The sequence below is a fragment of the Scyliorhinus canicula genome, chromosome 10, assembly GCF_902713615.1.
Source record: "Scyliorhinus canicula chromosome 10, sScyCan1.1, whole genome shotgun sequence".
NCBI classification, from domain to species: domain Eukaryota; kingdom Metazoa; phylum Chordata; class Chondrichthyes; order Carcharhiniformes; family Scyliorhinidae; genus Scyliorhinus; species Scyliorhinus canicula.
In genome coordinates, this window is record NC_052155.1 from 167,600,571 (window position 1) to 167,620,830 (window position 20,260).

Here is a 20,260-nt window from a genome sequence, read left to right on the forward strand (position 1 = left end):
GACAGACTGGATACAGAGAAAATGATTCCTCTTGTGAGGAAGAGGAAAACTAGTGGCCATCATTAAGATAGTCACCAAGAAATCCAACAGGGAATTCAGAAGAATCTTCTTCAACCAAAGAATGTTAAGAATGCTAAACCTGTTACCACAGGGAATGGTTGAAGTGAATAACATGGAAGGGGAAACTAGACAATTACATGAGGGAGAAGGAAATAAAACGTTACAAAGATAGATTTAGATGAGAAAAGATGGGAGGGGGCTTGAATGGCATAAACACTGAAATGGACTGCTTGGGTCAAGTGGCCTGTTTATGTGCTGCATATCCTAGGTAATCCTATAAGATTGACAGTTGTATCTGCGAACTGGTAAAACTACCCTGCAAAAGTGTCGTCAAGCATATTGGGAGATTAGTCTATAAACTGACCACAGAGATGGACTGATGACAACAGCTGTGATGCTGATGAGATGTTGCATCTGACCCTCTGAATAAGAATGGTATAAACTGAGGTGGATAGGCAATAATAAGGGAAAAACAAATATGAATGCATTATAAACTAGGTCACATTGTGCATCAATCCTTCAAAGAGTAAAAAGCACTTTAGCAAAATGGCTCCATACCAAAAGCTAAAGCGCTCAATATCGTTATTGGTTGAGTGAATAATATGCGGACCTACCATTTTGTTCTCTTTGAACTCCAGCTGCTAGTAGATCTGGCTCCCCAAAGCTGATGTCATTGAGTCTGGATCCTAAGCATTCAACGGAAAGAAGCTTACACCATTCCTCTGCCTCCAGCTCTGTGAACACATACAGGGCAACACATAAGATCATCACACCCTGCCACTGTTCAGACTACAATGATTCACATTAAATCGAAGGATTAGCAATGAAAGACATCTACAGTTTGAGGTTTTTAGACTTTAGTTCATACATCATTTGATTAATGACTCCCGAAGCTTGCCTGGATTCATTTATATAACATATCTGTAACCTTTTACTCAAAACCAATATGTGAGAATTGATCATCAAACTGGATATCAGATTAATATAAACAAGTTGAGAATAAATCCGCTCACATGTGACAATGATGAGTATATCATTTGGACATAAGTCACACTTATAATGTGCCAGTGGCTGTCCCATTTTCTGTTAATAGCGCACACTATTTTGTAATGACAGGAGTGCTGTATCATGCAACATAATCTAAGTTCCTGCAGCCAAGATGGATTTATATTTGATTTAGTCCATTTGTTTAAAGCCAAAGAGTCAATATGCACATCTTTCCGTCCATCATTGTTTACTTTCCCTTCTTTTTCAATTGAATCATTTTTCTTTCCCTGAGAGAAAGTCTAATGGTCCATTTTGCACTATGAAGTGACTTAAAAGGGGCAGCACGGTAGCATGGTGGCATGGTGGTTAGCATAAATGCTTCACAGCTCCAGGGTCCCAGGTTCGGTTCCCGGCTGGGACACTGTCTGTGCGGAGTCTGCACGTCCTCCCCGTGTCTGCGTGGGTTTCCTCCGGGTGCTCCGGTTTCCTCCCACAGTCCAAAGATGTGCGGGTTAGGTGGATTGGCCATGCTAAATTACCCGTAGTGTCCTAATAAGTAAGGTTAGGGGGGGGGTTGTTGGGTTACGGGTATAGGGTGGATACGTGGGTTTGAGTAGGGTGATCATTGCTCGGCACAACATCGAGGACCGATGGGCCTGTTCTGTGCTGTACTGTTCTATGTTCTATGTTCTAAATGGAAAAGAGAACTGTATCAGTTATGAAGCAGGCTAATTATATGGGTTTATGAAGCAGACAATCAGTTTGCAATCATACCTTTGCAACGGTTACCCAAGACCAAATCATACCATTTATTAATTTGTTCAATTATCTGTGCAATTCTGCCTTGTTCTGACATTGTAACCTCTCCAGTCGGGAATGCTTGGGATTTTTGAATTTTTCAGAGTTATAGAATGAAGAGAAAATGCCTAACTGCAAGCGTGAGAACCGGAAGCAGATATTAATATTTATCTGAAATGTGATAAAAAATTATAGAGCAATAACGAAAATTGTTTCCCTTATCCAAATACTGGATTTTCCCGTGTATCCGCCCTCGAAGAACTGTAATAGAACATAGAACATAGAACAGTACAGCACAGAACAGGCCCTTCGGCCCTCGATGTTGTGCCGAGCTATGATCACCCTACTCAAACCCACGTATCCACCCTATACCCGTAACCCAACAACCCGGTGAAATAGGTCCAAGTCAGGATGGTATGTGACTCAGAGAGGGGACTTGCAGGTCCCCATGCATCTGCTACCCTTGTACTTCTAAGTGGTAAAGGGCACAGTTTTGGAAGGTGCTGTCAAAGAAGTCTTGGTGAGTTGTTGCAGTGCACCTTGTAGATGGTTCATTGGTGGGGGAGGGAGTGAATGTTCAAGGTGATGGATCGGGATCCCATCACAAAATAGCAACTCTTTATATAAGGTAAAATTGCATTTAGTGGGCCTTTGCATACTCAAATTGGTTTCCCACCTCCTTGCCCATCTTGATCCACTGTCAGTAAAATTCCCTGATGGAGGGACATTGTCAGGGAACCCATTTGTCCTGACTCCCTGCCATTTTACTGACCCCCATCCCCAACCTCGTAAAGGCCAGCAAAGTTCTATCCAATAAGCCTCCTCAAATGTCAGGTTAACAAATATTTTCTCTCATTCATTCTTGATGCCAACCAACTGATCAGATAACAAAGAGCTAGTTTTGGTATCAAGGATGGTGATCGGGGATAATTATCATCCGTCTGGATGGGCAAACCAATCTCAGGTCTGTGAATGATGCTCCCAATGGACAGTATGAGACATGGAAAGAAGAGATGGAGAATGGAAATTGTGACAGGCAGAAGTGGAAATATGAAACACTAATAGGATGGAGGTCAACCACTTAGAAGGATGGAGTCATTGGCCATATCAAACACCACAAGGAGACTGAGGAGGACAGGAATGAATTGTGCAAATACAAACAATGCATTGCGTGACTATAATGCACAAGTGATAAGTTCATATTAAACTCATCAGTGCAATGAACAGGAAATTATAGATGTGGTAACAATGATTTGAGGTAGGAAACAGAATTTGGAGATTGAAAGAACTTCAAGAGGTTAGAGGGATAGAGAGTGGATCTTTTGGAGGAAGAGATTGCTTTTGGCAATATTGAAGGATGTGGACCAGAACATGAGGAAAAGAAGCCACTGATGAAACTGAGGGCATTGAACGAAAGGGCAGTGCTTGTATGGTTATTGGGTGGTTTGGGTTGGGATCAGGTGGTGGATCTTGTAAAGAGAGTGAGCTAATGTTCGGCAGGAGAGGAAGGGAAATAAGCTGTGGAGCATTATGTGGTCAAAAGTAGATAACAATGTCCAGTGGAGTCATTAGGAATGGGGGAATGAGATCAGGAAGATGCAACTGAGGTTGGCAAGAAGACATTCTTAATCTTCTTGATGAGAAATCCCATGAGCTCTTTACCTTGACATTCACAAACATTTATTGCTGAAACAATTTGTCATTGGGATGTAGTTAAGCCATCTGTTGGACGTATTCAAAATGAAAACCCAAACCCAATAGAAAACATTCTAAAAATTAATACAGAAAAAATTGCAAAAAGTCCAAAATGGTTTGTTTCGACTCAATTTCCTGATATTGATGACAGCATTGTTAAAACAAAAGTGGCATTTTAAACTCAAATGACTCTTAGTGCAAATTGAGCTTTTTGTCCTTTTTAAAAAACAATGCATTGGGAGCCTATACCCAGTCCAAAACCAGCCATGTTGCATTAATCAGCATGGCGAGCTCCCACAGTGATCTGTGCTGAGCATCTAAAATTACTCAGAATCTGGACACAGCTTACATCCCACAAGGTCCTGCGTTGCAACCCGATATGCATTGAGGTGATACAGACTAAGGCCACACTCCAGATTACTGGTTTTAGCACCAGCTCATGTGCAATGTTATCGGTAACTATGTCCTCTCTTCCATCGGGCAGGAGATGGAGATACAAAAGTCTGAGATCATGCACTAACAGGTTCAAAAACAGCTTTTCCCCGCTGTCACCAGACTCCTGAATGACCCTCTTATGGACTGAACTGATCTCTTCACACAACTTCTCTACTGAGTAGTACTACACTCCGTATGCTCAGCCGATGTCTGTGCTTATGTATTTACATTGTGTGTTTATGCATGTCCTATGTTTTTTCATGTATGAAACGATGTCTGGACTATAGGCAGAACAACACTTTGCACTGTACCTCAGTACATGTGACAATAAATCAAATTCAATTCAATTCCTGTCACAGTTTATGATGTACTACAACAAATCTTCAATGGGGAATAAAATTGAGTGGATGGAACACGGATGGTTGATTCACTTTAACCCATTTTGTGCTCGTGTCCAGGATCCATTTTTCCCCCTTGTCTGGTTTTGGCTTGGCAGCTGCCCCTTTAAATGTACTCACTTGACATACAAATTTAAAAAAACAGCTTCGGTCAAATTTCAAAGAACTGCTTTGAGGGTGGTTTGAACTGTTCATGGATCTATTTGATGCGGAGCCAAGCCACATTCAACAAACACATCGCACGACTTGTTCAGTTAGGTGAAAGATGGACAGTAATTTCTGCGTTTGTTGGCGGTTATCAAAGTCTATCACTGTTGGGGCATTAGATGCTTGCCTGTGCTGAATCGGGTGTAGATTAACTGAGAGAATCTGGAAGTTATGTCAGCCTAGTTCAGATTCTGCAGTGATAATGAACAGCATTAGCATCACAGCGTAGACTTCATTTAAATAAAAAACACAGTAGTTGAATATAGTATTTTGACTTTAATTTATTTTTGAGCTAAATAGTATGACTTATATTGTACATTTAAATCAACTTATACACCAGTTCATCTTTCGTTTGATAAGTGTAGTTAATAGCTTAAATCAAAATGAAGTTGTTGCAACGGTGCGGAGGTATTCATTAATTCCAATAGCTAAAAATAATCAGAATGATTGATCTGTTTGGTATTGTAGACACGCTACTGAAACCTTTCCAAGATATGAAAGATACTCTCAAAGTAGTAAGAGTGTTCTGACTTCCCTTGTATCCCCTCGCTGTTCTTCACATCTCTCTCAATACAAAGGGATCTCCACAATCCTTTGCATGTTGTATTGTCGTTTCCTTTAGTTTTACAGTAGAATTTACCGTGGTCAATTACTCTCTCGTGCTTCAAAGTCAGTATCACCTAAATTTTAAATATTAGTTTTTGACTTATCCTTCTCCCTCTCAAACCTAATATCAAATTCAATCACCTTATGGTCACTTTTCGCTCGGTGTGCCCTTACCATTAGTTTATTGACCAATAATTCTGGTTCATTGCTCATCACCGAATCCAATATGGCCCAACTTTTGGTTCAGGAAAATGCTGGGCGGGAATTTCTGTCCCTGCCCACCGCGGAGATTGCCTGGTCCGACCGAAAGTCAATGGACTTTTGGTTGGGCTACTGCATCTCCTGCTGCAGGTCCCGCCACAACGGGACTGGATAATCCCAGTCACTGTCCCGCAAACCTTCTCGAATGCACTAAGTGAATTTGCTGCCCTTGGAAACATGAGCTGTTCTGCGTCTCACTGGTTACGTGAAAATTAAAATCTGTGTTTATAACCATCCTGCTTTTGCAACAACCTTCTCTGATCTCTGTATTTATACATCCTGGTACTTCATCACTGCTGCCAGAAAGTCTATTGATAGGTTTGTCCTCAAAACAAAAATCACAAAAGACAGATTATCTGGCCATTGTCACGTTGTTGCTTGCTGTGCATAAAATTGGCTGTCATGTTTCCCACATCAAAACACGGATTACACTGCAGAATTGGCTGACTTGAGAAAGGCACTACATAAACACAAGTCTTTTGTCTTCACAATAAAGACTTGCACCATTTTAGATTTCCATAGCCATGATTTGTGGCAGCGTCAAATTACCCTTGAAAGACAAATCACAGAATTGTTATGGTGCAGGCGGTGCACCAGTTACGCTGCAGCCCATCATGTCTGCATCAGCTCTCCAAATGAGCATTAGGACTTAGTGCCATTCCCCGGCCTTTTCACCGTATCCTTGCACATCTAATGGCCTCCCGAACGCTCTGGTTGAACCTGTCTCCACCTGTGGTGGTTTGAATGTGAGCAGTGCCATTGGTGCAGAGCATGGGTTTCCCATTGGCTCTGGCTGGTCATGTGCCTTCCGTCCGATTGGCTGGGACTAGTCATGTGACTGCTCACCAATTGGCCGAGAGGCAAGTAGACCCCGCCTCCGAGGTGGGGTATAAGTACCCAGAGTTCCCGGCGGTCGGCCTTACTCTTTAGTCGACCACCGGGCTAACAACTAGCTGATTAAAGCCACAGTTCGGATCCTAATCGTGTCTTGAATCCAATTGGAATGGAGCTACGCATCAAGCCTGACTGCCTCCGCACCAACACGCCTGCAATCTTTAAACACTGGCAGGCGTGTTTTAATAGTTACATGACGACTGCAACCGGCAAACCCACCAAGGAGCAGAAACTCCACATCCTCCACTCGTGCGTGGGCACAGCGATCTACTCTATGATTGAGGACGAAAGCGATTATGATGCGGCCATGGTGATTCTCAAAGGACACTTTCTCCGGCCGGTCAATGAAGTATACGCACGGCATCTCCTGACGACTAGACAACAGTTCCCTGGTGAGTCACTCGACGAGTTTTACCAGGCCCTCGCAGCTCTAGGGAGAACGTGCGCGTGTCTCCAAGTTTCGGCGACTGAGCACATGGAACTTTTAATCAGAGACGCTTACGTTGCTGGCATGCAGTCTCCTTCTATCCGCCAACGATTGTTAGAAAAGAACACCCTCAGCCTAGCTGAGGCACGGACTCTTGCAACGTCCCTGGACGTTGCTGACCTGAATGCCCGCGCATACGCCCCCGGCCGCGCAACAACCCCCTGGACTTCATGGCACGTGCCACCCCCGTGGACCCCGCCCCTCCCAAGCCTGTGCTGTGGGTCGCTCCGACAAACTAGCGGGGCCCCGTTGCTATTTTTGTGGTCTCTTCAAGTACCCCTGCCTGTGCTGCCTAGCCCGCTCCGCTCTGTGCAAGAGCTGCGGGAAGAAGGGCCACTACGCGGTGGTCTGCCAGACCAAGTCAGTCGCTGCTGTTCCGTGCAGCGACTGCGGGTTGCCCCCCCCCCCCGGGCCCCCCAGGGCCCCACGCCGCGCACCAACCTCTCCGGCCCCCGCAACGGCCCCACGGTCCTCCCGACCCTCGCTCGCACCCGCCCCAACTGGCCCGCAGATGCCGTTGACACTGCCCCCAACTGCCACGAGGTTCCCACGGGCGCCGCCATCTTGGACCCCGGACACCATGTGCGGGCCATGGGCGCCGCCATCTTGGGGCCCCGGCTCCACATGCGGGTCCTGGGTGCCGCCATCTTGGGACCCCGACTCCACGTGCGGGTCCTGGGCGCTGCCATCTTGCGCCAACACGGAAGGCCCTGCAAGCAATTACTCTGCCACTGAGGATGATCTGGAACTCTCACCACGACTGGCTTCCATCAAACACGACCAGTCGCGACCACGCTCGCTCGCCAAGACTACGACAACGTTTCAGCTCAACGGACACAAAACGAGGTGCCTGCTGGACTCCGGGAGCACGGAAAATTTCGTCCACCCCGACACAGTAAGATGCTGCGCACTCCCCATCCACCCAGTTAAGCATAAGATTGAATTGGCCTCGGGTTCGCACTCCGTCCAAATCACCGGGTGCTGCATAACGGACCTCACGGTCCAGGGGAGGGTCATCAAAAACTTCAAACTCCTCATTCTCCCCCGTCTATGGGCTCCAGCACTCTGCAGAGCTTGACCTTTCAATTCGGCGGCCCTATTCCTCCTCTTACTGTTTGCAGCCTCGCGTCCCTCAAAGTGGACCCCCCTTCCTTGCTTGCTAATCTCACCCCAGATTGTAAACCTGTTGCCACGAGGAGCAGACGATACAGTGCCCAGGATCGGACCTTCATCGGGTCCGAGGTCCAGAGGCTCCTCAAGGAAGGAGTTATCAAGGCCAGCAACAGTCCCTGGCGAGCCTAAGTGCTGGTAGTTAGGACTGGGGAGAAAAACCGGATGGCCATCGATTACAGTCAGACCATCAACAGGTTTACGCAGCTGAACGCGTATCCTCTCCCCCGTATTTCCGACCTGGTTAACAGGATCGCGAAGTACAAAGTCTTTTCCACGGTGGACCTTAAGTCCGCCTACCACCAGCTCCCCATCTGCGCGAGTGACCGAAAGTACACCGCGTTTGAGGCAGATGGGCGTTTCTACCACTTCCTCAGGGTTCCATTCGGTGTCACAAATTGAGTCTCGGTCTTCCAACGGGAGATGGACCGAATGGTCGACAAGCACGGTTTACGGGCCACCTTCCCGTATCTCGATAATGTCACCATCTGCGGCCACGACCAGCAGGACCACGACATCAACCTCCAAAAATTCCTCCGAACCGCAAAACTCCTTAATTTAACTTACAATAAGGATAAATGCGTGTTTAGCACCGACCGTCTAGCCATCCTTGGCTACGTAGTGCGTAACGGAGTGATAGGCCCCGATCCCGAACGCATGCGCCCCCTGATGGAACTTCCCCTCCCCAACTCCCTCAAACGCTGCCTGGGCTTCTTCTCATATTATGCCCAGTGGGTCCGCAACTACGCCGACAAAGCCCGCCCCCTCATCCAGTCCATCTCCTTTCCCCTGTCAATGGAGGCCCGCCAGGCCTTTAGCCGCATCAAAGCGGATATCGCAAAGGCCACAATGCATGCTATCGACGAGTCCCTCCCATTCCAGGTCGAGAGCGAGGCGTCTGACGTAGCTCTGGCGGCCACCCTGAACCAAGTGGGCAGACCCGTGACCTTCTTTTCACGAACCCCCCACGCTTCTGAAATCCGCCATTCCCCGGTGGAAAAGGAGGCACAGGCCATAGTTGAAGCTGTGCGACATTGGAGGCACTATCTGGCCGGCAGGAGGTTTACCCTCCTCACAGACCAACGGTCAGTAGCTTTCATGTTCGACAATGCACAGAGGGGCAAGATCAACAACGACAAGATCTTGCGGTGGTGGATCGAGTTGTCCACATACAACTACGATATCTTGTATCGTCCTGGGAAGCTCAACGAGCCTTCCGATGCCCTATCCCGCGGTACCTGCGCCAGCGCGCAGATTGACCGCCTCCGCTCCCTCCACACGGACCTCTGCCATCCAGGGGTCACCCGTTTCTACCATTTTATTAAGACCCGCAACCTGCCCTACTCCGTCGAGGAAGTCAGGACGGTCACTTGGGACTGCCACGTCTGCGCCGAGTGCAAACCGCACTTCTACCGCCCCGAACGAGCGCATCTGATCAAGGCATTCCTCCCCTTTGAACGTCTCAGTATAGACTTCAAGGGTCCCCTCCCCTCCAACAACCGTAACACATATTTCTTGAGTGTTATCGACGAATACTCCCGCTTCCCTTTCGCCATTCCCTGTCCCGACATGACCACAACAACCGTCATAAAGGCCCTCCTGTCCACCTTCTCCCTGTTCGGTTACCCCGTGTACATCCACAGCGACCGGGGATCTTCCTTTAGGAGTGACGAACTGCGTCAGTTCCTGCTCAGCAGGGGCATAGCCTCTAGCAGGACGACCAGTTATAACCCTCGGGGTAACGGTCAGGTCGAGCGGGAGAATGGCACCATTTGGAAGACCATCCTGCTGGCCCTATGGTCCAGAGATCTCCCTATTTCCCGTTGGCAAGAAGTCATTCCCGACGCCCTGCATTCAATCCGGTCTCTCCTCTGTACTACCACTAATCAAACACCTCATGAACGGCTTCTTGTTTTCCCCAGGAAGTCGTCCTCAGGGTCCCCTCTTCCGACCTGGCTGGCCACCCCCGGGCCCATCTTGCTCTGGAAGCATGTGCGGGTGCACAAGTCCGACCCGTTGGTTGAGCGAGTCCAGTTACTCCACGCCAACCCGCAATATGCGTACGTGGAGTATCCCGACGGTCGGCAGGATACGTTCTCGCTTCGGGACCTGGCACCCGCCGGCGTGCGGCCTTCTCCCCTTACATCAACACCTCCCCCCCAACCCCAATTCCCCCCAGTGCCCCCCAAAGACCCAGCGCACATACCCCTCTCCCCCGATTACAGCGTCTCCACCACCGGCCCGGGGTACGGAGACACATCTAAGACTGACGCTCCCGGAGGCAAGGACGACCATCGGTCAGACGTCACCGGCTCCACTGCGACGGTCCTCTAGAACACCACAGGCACCCGACAGGCTGATCGTGTGCATCTGATGCGGCCATGGGGCATTTTGGACTTTGTTGTTATTCCGTTGCACCTTCAGTAGTAGTAGTATTGTTTTTTTTTGCCACGAGCCAGTGGGCAGCCCACCTTTCTCGATTTTCGCTGCTCATACCACCAGTCCTCGGACCCCCTCCCCCCTCTCTCTCTCTTCAACTTTCACCCCTAGTGGAGAAAGAAGGCCGGGGGGGGGGGGGGGGGGGGGGTGTATGTGGTAGTATGAATGTGAGCACTGCCATTGGTGCAGAGCATGGGTTTCCCATTGGCTCTGGCTGGTCATGTGCCTCTCGTCTGATTGGCTGGGACTAATCATGTGACTGCTCACCAATTGGTCGAGAGGCAAGTAAACCCCGCCTCCAAGGCGGGGTGTAAGTACCCAGAGTTCCCGGCGGTCGGCCTTACTCTGTAGTCGACCACCGGGCTAACAACTAGCTGATTAAAGCCACAGTTCGGATCCTAATTGTGTCTTGAATCCAATTGATGGTACATCACCACCACACTTCCAGGCAGTGTCCTCCAGACCCAATCCACTCGTCGTGTGGATATGCTTTTCCTCACATCACATTGGCTTCTTTTTGTAAATCACTTTAAATCTGTGGCCTCTTGTTCTTTATCCTTTTCTGAGCAGGAACAGTTTCTCGCCATCTACTCTGTCCAGTCCTCTCATGATTTTGGTCATCTCCTCTCAGCCATCTTCTCTCTGAGAAGAACAGTCCCAATCTATCCTCATACCTGAAGTTTTTCATCCCTGGAATAATTCTTGTAAGCCTCTTCTGCACTCCCTCCAATGCGTCGATATCCTTCCCACAGTGTGGCACCCAGAACTGTACACAATATTCCAGCTGAGGTCTAAAGAGTACCGTGTTCAAGTTCAGCAAAACCTTCTTGCTCTTGTACTCTACGCCCCATTAATGAAGCCCAGAATCCTCTAAATGTGCAAGCCATTCCAGAACCTGTGTGAGAAATGGAGAGTGGATCAAATCACTGCCACACCACACCATTGTAGATCGAGCGACTTGGAAGAGGGCACGGTACGTGATTGAAAATTTTGAATTGTTACGTGTGCGGACCAGGAAAAATGTGCATGTGGCCACATTCTGCCTCAGAGAGCATTCATTAAGTGCAACTATTTCTTCACTGACAGAACTGATGTTTGGCTGACAGGTGTGAACAACTCCAGCAAGTCAGCATCCATCTACGCTTCCAGAGATATGGGATGGATTTCTGGAAAAGACATGTAAGATGTGCATGACTGGCACGCAGGAAATTAACTACCAGGCTAACAGCTGGAGTGAAAGTTTGGATTTTACGTCTTTTGGAATGTGGAGTCCGGCCAACGTAGATAGAACCAAGATCTTAACGAGTTATGCACATCAAATGGCATGACATTGAGACAGAAGTGATATCAAATCAGGGAAGTTTCTAATCATGAAACAGCAAGCCATTCTATTGTAAGCAGAGTAAGATCCCAGCACAGATCATTTGGAATGATCAGCAATCTCAGCCTAGGTTTACAGAGCCCAGATTGCGGTGTATCTTTAACCACTACTACGCTTCATAGACTCATAAGCTTATAACCTTGCAAAGTTGTGAATTTTCACCTTATAAGAGTTTACTGTATTGCAAATTGTCCCTGTTTGTTTTTAAATAGGGGATCATTTTAAGTTAGGAAAAAATGGGGATGCTGTGATACACCTTTTGTAGGTCTGTCTAAGTATATCTAAGTACATCACCAGATAGGAAAAAATGTTGGTATCACATGATAGGTAGCCTGCACTGGGTGAGATCTCCGACACTGTACACCTGCTACTTCATCTTCATGAATAATGAACCCACATTTGAGTGGCTGGTGAGTCGTTCAGCAGTGAGGAAAGGAAGCACAATACAGGATACTCAGTGAACAAACCCGCTTCTCCTTTCGGTGACGACAGTGGATCTTTCAGTTCATCTCCGAGGGCAGATGGGGCTTCAGTTTAATGGCTGACCTGAAATTTGGCAGCTACAACAGTGCGGCATTCCCTTAGCGTGATGGAGTAAACCTTGGTTTAGCACCAGAAGAGAAGGAGCCACTTTAAATGGTGGCAGAAGCACCCTAAAAATAAATCAGAGACTCCACGGGCCACAAGGTCTCAAAGATGAAGTAAGAATCCTGAGCAGAAGGAATGGTGTTCATTATGGTTATGACAACCACCAAGGCGACCGGGGATCGCTGACTGAACTCCCCATTGGGTTCATCGAATATGAGTTCCCCCAATTGGGCGGGCGGAGGCTCGATCAATAGGAACTATTCAGCGGGAGTTTAAAATCTGCAGCCCAGATCCAGACCAGCATTCCCGATGGTCTGGATGGCTGGGATGCAAGCATTGTGCCCAGCGGCTATGGCTCCTTTCATTGTCCAAATAAACTAAAGTTTGTCTGAAGCCTAGCCTTGGTGGAATTACATTGGCGACGAGGAGTAAAACTGAAATTCCTGAGCAGCCTTCTGAATGAAACAATCAGCTCTCTGGTAAGCAACGCAAAATGTCTTTTTTTCAGTAACTCGAGCCTTACGATATTAACGGAGAAGGCTGGGCCCAATGTGCAGAGCGCATGTGCTATTTCCTTTGGGCTAATAACATTGTGGGAGACGAGAAACAGACAGTAATCCTCCTGACAGCTTGTGGGGCCCCAATGTTCAGCATAATAAAAAGCGAAACCTACCCAGAGACCCCAGACTCAAAAACATTTGGCGAGCTCGTGGAATTAGTAGAAAATCACTGTGACCCGAAGCCATCAATCATCCTCTAAACGTACCATTTTAATACAGTACAGAGGGCTCCGGGGGAACCCGTCATTGAATGGGACCGTCACCTATGGGAGTTGCCCACTGCCGAACCAAAACTCTGCAGGGTCTCCATGGCAGGAAAGCACGTGATAATCCCAAGTAAACCAGGGAAACCAACTCCTGAGGAATGCAGGTGTCAGCTAATGGATTATTGTAAACATTGCAGAAGGGCACAACCAAGGCAATATTCGTATTACCCAGGCAAGAAGCCAAGGCCAGCACAGGCTTGCACCAGTCTGTCTCTGTGGGGATTATAAACTCACGGTTAACCTGGTCTCAAAATTAAACAGGTACCCCATGCCAGGGACAGAAGATTTATACGCCAAACTAACAGGTGGCCACACTGTAACAAAACTAGACGTGAGCCACGCCTACCTTCAGCTCAAACTAGATGTAACCTCCCGTAAATACGTCACGATTAATACCAATTGAGGCCTGTACGAATAAACTTGCATACCCTTCGGGGTCTCGTCAGCATGCACCATATTTCCGCGAGTCATGGAGAATATACTCCAGGCATTACCCAAGGTGGCAGTGTACCTGAATGATGTTCTGATTATAGGGACTACAGAGTAGGAGCACCTAGCAAACCTAAATGAGGTCTTGCGGTGATTTTCAAAAGCAGGGGTGGACCTTAAAAGTGTGTTTTCCAGGTGAGTGAAGTAACCCATCTAGGCTATCGGGTAGACAACAAAGAACTTCACCCCATGGAAGACAAGATCAAAGCTACTAGGGAAGTGTCTATCCCACGGAATGCCACAGAACTGAAATCTTTCCTGGGTCTAGACAATTATTATGGGAAGTTAATTTCAAACTTGGCATCCTTGCTGTCGCCATTGCTTCTGCTATTAAAGAAATACCAGATGTGGTCTTGGGAGAAGCCACAAGAAGATGCCTTTGAAATGGTAAAACGGCAGCTACTATTGTCTAATTTACTAGTACATTACGATCCCAAGAATGAGCACTTAATGGTGTGCGACACCTCTCCTAATGGAGTTGGGGTGGTACTCTTGCATCGTTGGAACGATGGCACAGAAGGACCTATTGTCTACGTGTCCCGGGCTCTCTCGGATGCAGAGCAGCTCCACTCGCAGATTGAGAAGAAAGGCTAGCTGGTCATATTTGGCTTTGAAAAATTTCACAAGTCTGTCTATGGCAGGTATTCTGTGATAGTGACAGACCACAAGCCTTTATTGGGCCTTTCAAAAGAAGTCAGGGCAATCCCTCCTATCATCTCTGCCCGGCTTTGTCACTGTGAATGTTCCTTCGAATAATGCCCAGGATGGCGAATAGCCAACACTGATGCCTCGAGTCGTCTCCCACTACCCGCAAGCCTGGCTCCTCTGCCTGCATTAGAAGAGGTCACGATGGTGTCAAGGATGATATAATTCTATGGGGATGGAATCTAGGATAAGGGCACGGAGTTTGAGGCAGGGGACAAAGACGATGGCTTTGTCTTCCTCAAATTTCACTCAAGGAAATTACTGCGTCCAACATTCATAGAACATAGAACATAGAACAGTACAGCACAGAACAGGCCCTTCGGCCCTCGATGTTGTGCCGAACAATGATCACCCTACTTTAAACCCACGTAACCCGTATACCCGTAACCCAACAATCCCCCCATTAACCTTACACTACGGGCAATTTAGCATGGCCAATCCACCTAACCCGCACATCTTTGGACTGTGGGAGGAAACCGGAGGACCCGGAGGAAACCCACGCACACACAGGGAGGACGTGCAGACTCCACACAGACAGTGACCCAGCCGGGAATCGAACCTGGGACCCTGGAGCTGTGAAGCATTGATGCTAACCACCATGCTACCGTGAGGCCCCAATTCGAGGGGAAGAGCTGAGTAGACATTATAATAATTCCGCCAAGACCAGGTGCTTCCTCAGAACTTTATCAAGTTAAGATGTTATTTCCAAATTTGGCAGGGAGGGTGGCGTGCCGACAGGAAAATAAAAAATTAAATCATGATGCCATAAGATCTGAGCGAATGTTTAAGACTGGTGACCCAGTCTATGAACTGAATTTTGGAGATGGCTTGAGTTGGGTCCCTGGAGTCATATTAAGAAAAAATTGGACCTGTATTCTACAAGGTGAAGGTACAAGATAAAGTTCTGAGGAAGCACCTGGACCAACTTAGAAGAAGGTGCGGCTGCCCCTTTGATGCCACGTCTCCCACCCCAGTAGTGGCCGTTGCTGGCGCAGGGCTTCTGCTCGTAGAGGATCCGATGTCCATCTCTCCTGACTGCGAGGACTCTGCTTCAGATATGGAGGACAAGGAATTGGGGATTCCCCTGTTACCTAATACCGAAGAAGAAAAGACGCTAGTGTCCCTTAGGTGCACCATATGGAAGCAAAGATTGCCAAAACGCTTCATACCTCCCAATGTAGTTCCACCTGCCACATACTCGAGGCCAAGTGTGAAGAGGCAGGGTAGACCTCCTTGCCCTGGAAGCATCGAGGGTGAAATGGACTTGAGGGGGAGGGATGTTATGACGACTACGAAGACCATGGAGGATTGTAAATGCATCTCCCCGTGAGGTTTGTGGAATATGAGTTCCCCAATCCCTTGGGCGGGGGCTCGTACAATAGGTACTATGCGGTGGGAGTTTAATACCTGCAGCCCAGGCCCGGACCAGCATTCCCGATGGTCCTGGGGCTGGTCGCAAGCATTGTTCACCGTGGCTATGGCTCTTTATTTGTTATCCAAATAAGCTAGAGTATGTATGAAGCCTGGTCTTGGCGGAATTATTATAATGACTACTCAGCTCTTCCCCTCCAATGTTGGACGCAGTAATTTCCTTGAGTGAAACGTGAGGAAGACAAAAGCCATCGTCTTTGTCCCTTGCCTCAAACTCCGTGCCTTTATCCTAGATTCCATCCCCATTGACAGTTATTGTTTCAGGCTGATCATGACCTCCCATCTGACCTTGAACTGACCTTCTGACCTCATATTCTCTCCACCACAAAGAACGCCTTCTGTTTCCTACCTGGCCTCTGCCTATCAGCAGCAGAAACCCTCATTCATGTCTTTGACCCCCAGACTTGACCTTTCCAATGCTTGGATGACCTCCCACTCTCCACTGTCCAACCAATTAATCTCATCCAAAGCCCTCCTGATGCATCTCACCCCTGGCCTCGTTAATCTAAATTGTTCCTCAGAGACCCAACATCTCAAATTTAAAATTCCTTCATGGCCTCAGTCCATCCTTTCTCCTCCTGACTGAATACCAATCAGAATCGTTATTTCCTCCGACTCTGGCCTCCTGAGCATCATCTCCTCTTTTTGCCCCATCCATTGGCTGTTATTCCCTCACTTTGCCTTTCACCAGCCCCATTCTGCTTATTGTCTCACCCCCACTAAAGTCTCCTTCTTTGGCTCAGTGAAGTTTTGTTTTTTCCTGAAAGTGCCTCCGTGAAACACCTTGGGCGACTCTGCTCCATTAGAACTGCTTTTTACAATGGATGCTGTTATTTAACTTGCTCCGTCAATATCTGCAGAGCTCCAGAAGAAATAGGAGCAGAAGTAGACCATCCAAGCCCCTCGAGCCGGCCCGGCTGATCACTGATTGTGGCTTCAACTCTACCTTCTTGCCTGCTCTCTATAAACACTGGGCCCTCTTTTGTAGATGATGCACTATCAATTACCACAAAGACGAGTGTAGTGGAATAATCCAGGCTTTATTGAGCAAAGATGTTGTGCCTCCTGTAGCTGGAACCAGAATGGCTGCAGCACCGGCGAGCACACATATTTATACGCCGCCTACTGGGCGGAGCCAACAGGCAGGGATTTATCCATGTACCTCGACTATACGGGCAGTGCCGTAATACATGTAATACAACTAGTGGTGACTACCACAGTAGATCCAAAAAATTTGTCAAACTCAGCCCTGGCATTATTTAATGATGTAGCCTCCTGTGTTTTCTGGGTTAGAGAATTCCAAAGACGAATGAATGAAATGGAGTCGCTTTGTCTTTTGGTCCAGCCACAATTCCCCCTCTGCCCAGCAACAACATACATGTCATCTGTAGCCTTTATGAGTTGCTTAGCGCCATATCTGGTTACCTACATGACAGTGAGCTACCATAGGTAGACTGATATGGGCTGGGAGATCACTATGAATAGTTCATGAGGCAGCCCTCAGCAAATCCCAACAGCGTCAGCCCAGCATAATATTAATAAGTGCTCCTGCTGCCCTTATCAGAAACATCACTCAAAGGCCTTTTTAAAAAAAAACGTTCTCTCCACACATTGAAGATTGAATAACATTTATTCCCCAATCAGCAATTGAACAGCTTGGTGCACTAACTTACATCAGCTGAAAGTTGTGGCTGGGCCCCACTTATCTGGGAGTAGAACACTGTTCACTCTTTCTCAGTTGCTTCCTTCTCTCGTGCGAATATCAATTGGTGCCGAGTCCTCCAGCTTCTTTCTGGAATGAAAAGTTCTTGTGGCTTCCCTTTCATTTCTTTTCCACGCACTCACGCGCTCAACGTTCTGCAGAGGCATCAATCTATAATACTGATGAGCCCGGCCATATCCATTTTAATATCAATCTCATTAGATATTCCATTAATAGTAAAAAAGGAAACCACTCCAGTATAATATACTGTGCCTGAGAAATTGGGGACAGCCGAATCCATTGGGTTCTGCTACAGTGCTTGTTTTCAAATGAAATCACAACATGTATGGATCCTGGTACTGCCTTGGCAAAAAATTGTTGTGTGTGAATAAGATTCCCCACGGACCAAGGTACAACAGCAGCTGATTTGCAAATCTTTGTGCCACTTGCTAGAATGATGGGGCAGAATGTTATGGTCCCTCCCTGCTGGCGGGATCTTCTGGCCCAGCACAGGAGGCGGCTTATGTGAGGGTCACGAAGAATCTAGCACGTGTTTGTGGAGTCAAACAGAAAGTAACTTTATTTACAAGAATATGTACACAGGGACAGCCGTTCACTACTGGTTCTCTCTCCAGCCCGTACATCACTGGCCAGCTCAATTTATACAGCTGCACTGCTAATCATTGCTCCTCTCCCCCCCCCCCCCCCCTCACTGGGTGTGTTCATACTCCCCAAGTAGCCATAGAATCATAGAATTTACAGTGCAGAAGGAGGCCATTTGGCCCATCAAGTCTGCGCCGGCCACTGGAAAGAGCACCCTACCCAAGCCCACAGCTCCACCCTATCCCAGTAACCCCACCCAACACTAAGGGCAAATCTGGACACTAAGGGCAATTTAGCATGGCCAATCCACCTAACCTGCACATCTTTGGACTGTGGGAGAAAACCGGAGCATCCGGAGGAAACCCAAGCACACACGGGGAGAACGTGCAGACTCGCACAGACAGTGACCCAAGCCGGGACTCGAACCTGGGACCCTGGAGCTGTGAAGCAATTGTGCTAACCACTATGCTACCATGCTACCCATTACACTGAAACTTGCAGTAACCAATTGTCCCCAGCCAATAGGATCCGGGCAGTTACAACAGAGGCTATTCAGGCCTTTGTGTCTGCACTTACTTTCCAAAGGAGTAATTTGCTTAATGCCAATCCCTAACATTCTCCCCATAACCCTGCACATTCTTCCTTTTCAGATAACAATCTGATTCCCTCTTTGAAAGCACTGATTGAACCTGCCCCCACCACACCATTGGACAGTACACTCTAACAGTCTTGTTGTGTGAAAAAGTATTTTTCCTCAGGTCTCCACTGCTTATTGAATCTGTGCCCTCTTCCACCAGGGCACAGCTTAAGTAGACGGCCCACACTGCTGCCACTGTGCATTGGTGAGGGAGGGAGTGGTTATTAATGGTGCTGGACAGGGTATCAAATCACGCGGGCTGCTTTGTCCTAGATGGTATCGAGCTTCTTGAGTATTATTGGAGCTGCACTCATCCAGGCAAGTGGAGGGAATTCTATTACGTTCCTGACTTGTGCCTTGTAGATGTGGGACAGTCCTTCGGGAGTCAGGAGGTTGGTTTTCATCCATTTACAATCCGTATTAATTACTTAGATGAGCTCCCCCAGTGTAATGTATCAAAGCTTGCGGATGACACAAAGTTAGTTGGGTAAGTAAGCTGTGCAGAGAATAAAGAGTGGGGCTGCAGAGAGGGAGAGGCAGCTTCAGTAAGTGGGCAGGAGCATGGCAGCTGTGAGGAACATGAAGTTGGCACGAAAAAGAGAAAAGCAGACTTACTTTTTAAAATGACCAAAACTTTCAGAAATGCTGGCAGAGGGGCCTAGAGTTTTTGTAAATGAATCAACGACGGTTGCTGGTACAGTAAGCAATTAAGAAGGCAGGATTTTGGGATGAAAGCTGGACGAGACCGAGAAATAGTCCTGTTTAGGCGTCAGCGTGCTGGTTCCCCAGCTTCACCTCATCTTTGAGCCTTTATCACCAAGGCAGGAAAGAGATGGAAAGTCTCCCCGTCTGTGCATGGCGGCTAGCAGATCAACCCTGTTGACGGCCTCACTGAAGGAAATGAAAGGAGGCCGAATGGAATTTTCCAGTTCATTTCCAAGGTCCCGCGTCGGCAGGGGACACATTTCTGCAGCTGAAGGAAGGTGGTGGCGGCAGGTGGCGGCACAGGTGTACAGCCCTTTCCGCTTGCCCAGGTGAAGGAGGCACCACAGAGGCTGCCCTATGGAGGGGCCAAACCTCCGTGACTTCCCCCCCCCCCCCCCCCCACCCCCACCCCCATCCAATAGATGGGCTTCAGTATTCAATCTTTAATTAAAGGTTTAAAGAAAATTTGACAGTCTGCTGCTCCCCTCAAGGCGGAAGACTACTGACTGGCACTCCAGCTGCCTCCTCACCTTTTGAAAGGCTGCTCCCTCACCATCTTAAATTGCGCGGCAAACCTGTCCCCATGCCAATTCAGCAGTGCCCCAGTAAAAATCCCGATGACTGACTGTTTCCCTCAGAGGCAGATTCAGGACTGGCAAATCATCCCGTTTCCTGCCCCATGGAGGGGGGAAATTCAGCCGAATGTGTTAACCTTAATAAAGTGCAAAGAACTCTCAGTAAAATTACATGTAGCCT

At 47.9% G+C, this 20,260-nt stretch overlaps 1 protein-coding gene across 1 annotated transcript in view; it reads right to left on the reverse strand.

Moving 5' to 3' along the window:
• dok6 (docking protein 6) overlaps positions 1-20,260 on the reverse strand; it is a 388,575-nt gene that overhangs the window by 109,149 nt on the left and 259,166 nt on the right. The window contains exon 4 of the mRNA XM_038810079.1: positions 675-794. Within this exon, the coding sequence (XP_038666007.1) occupies positions 675-794 (120 nt within the window). The remainder of the gene's footprint in view (positions 1-674; positions 795-20,260) is intronic.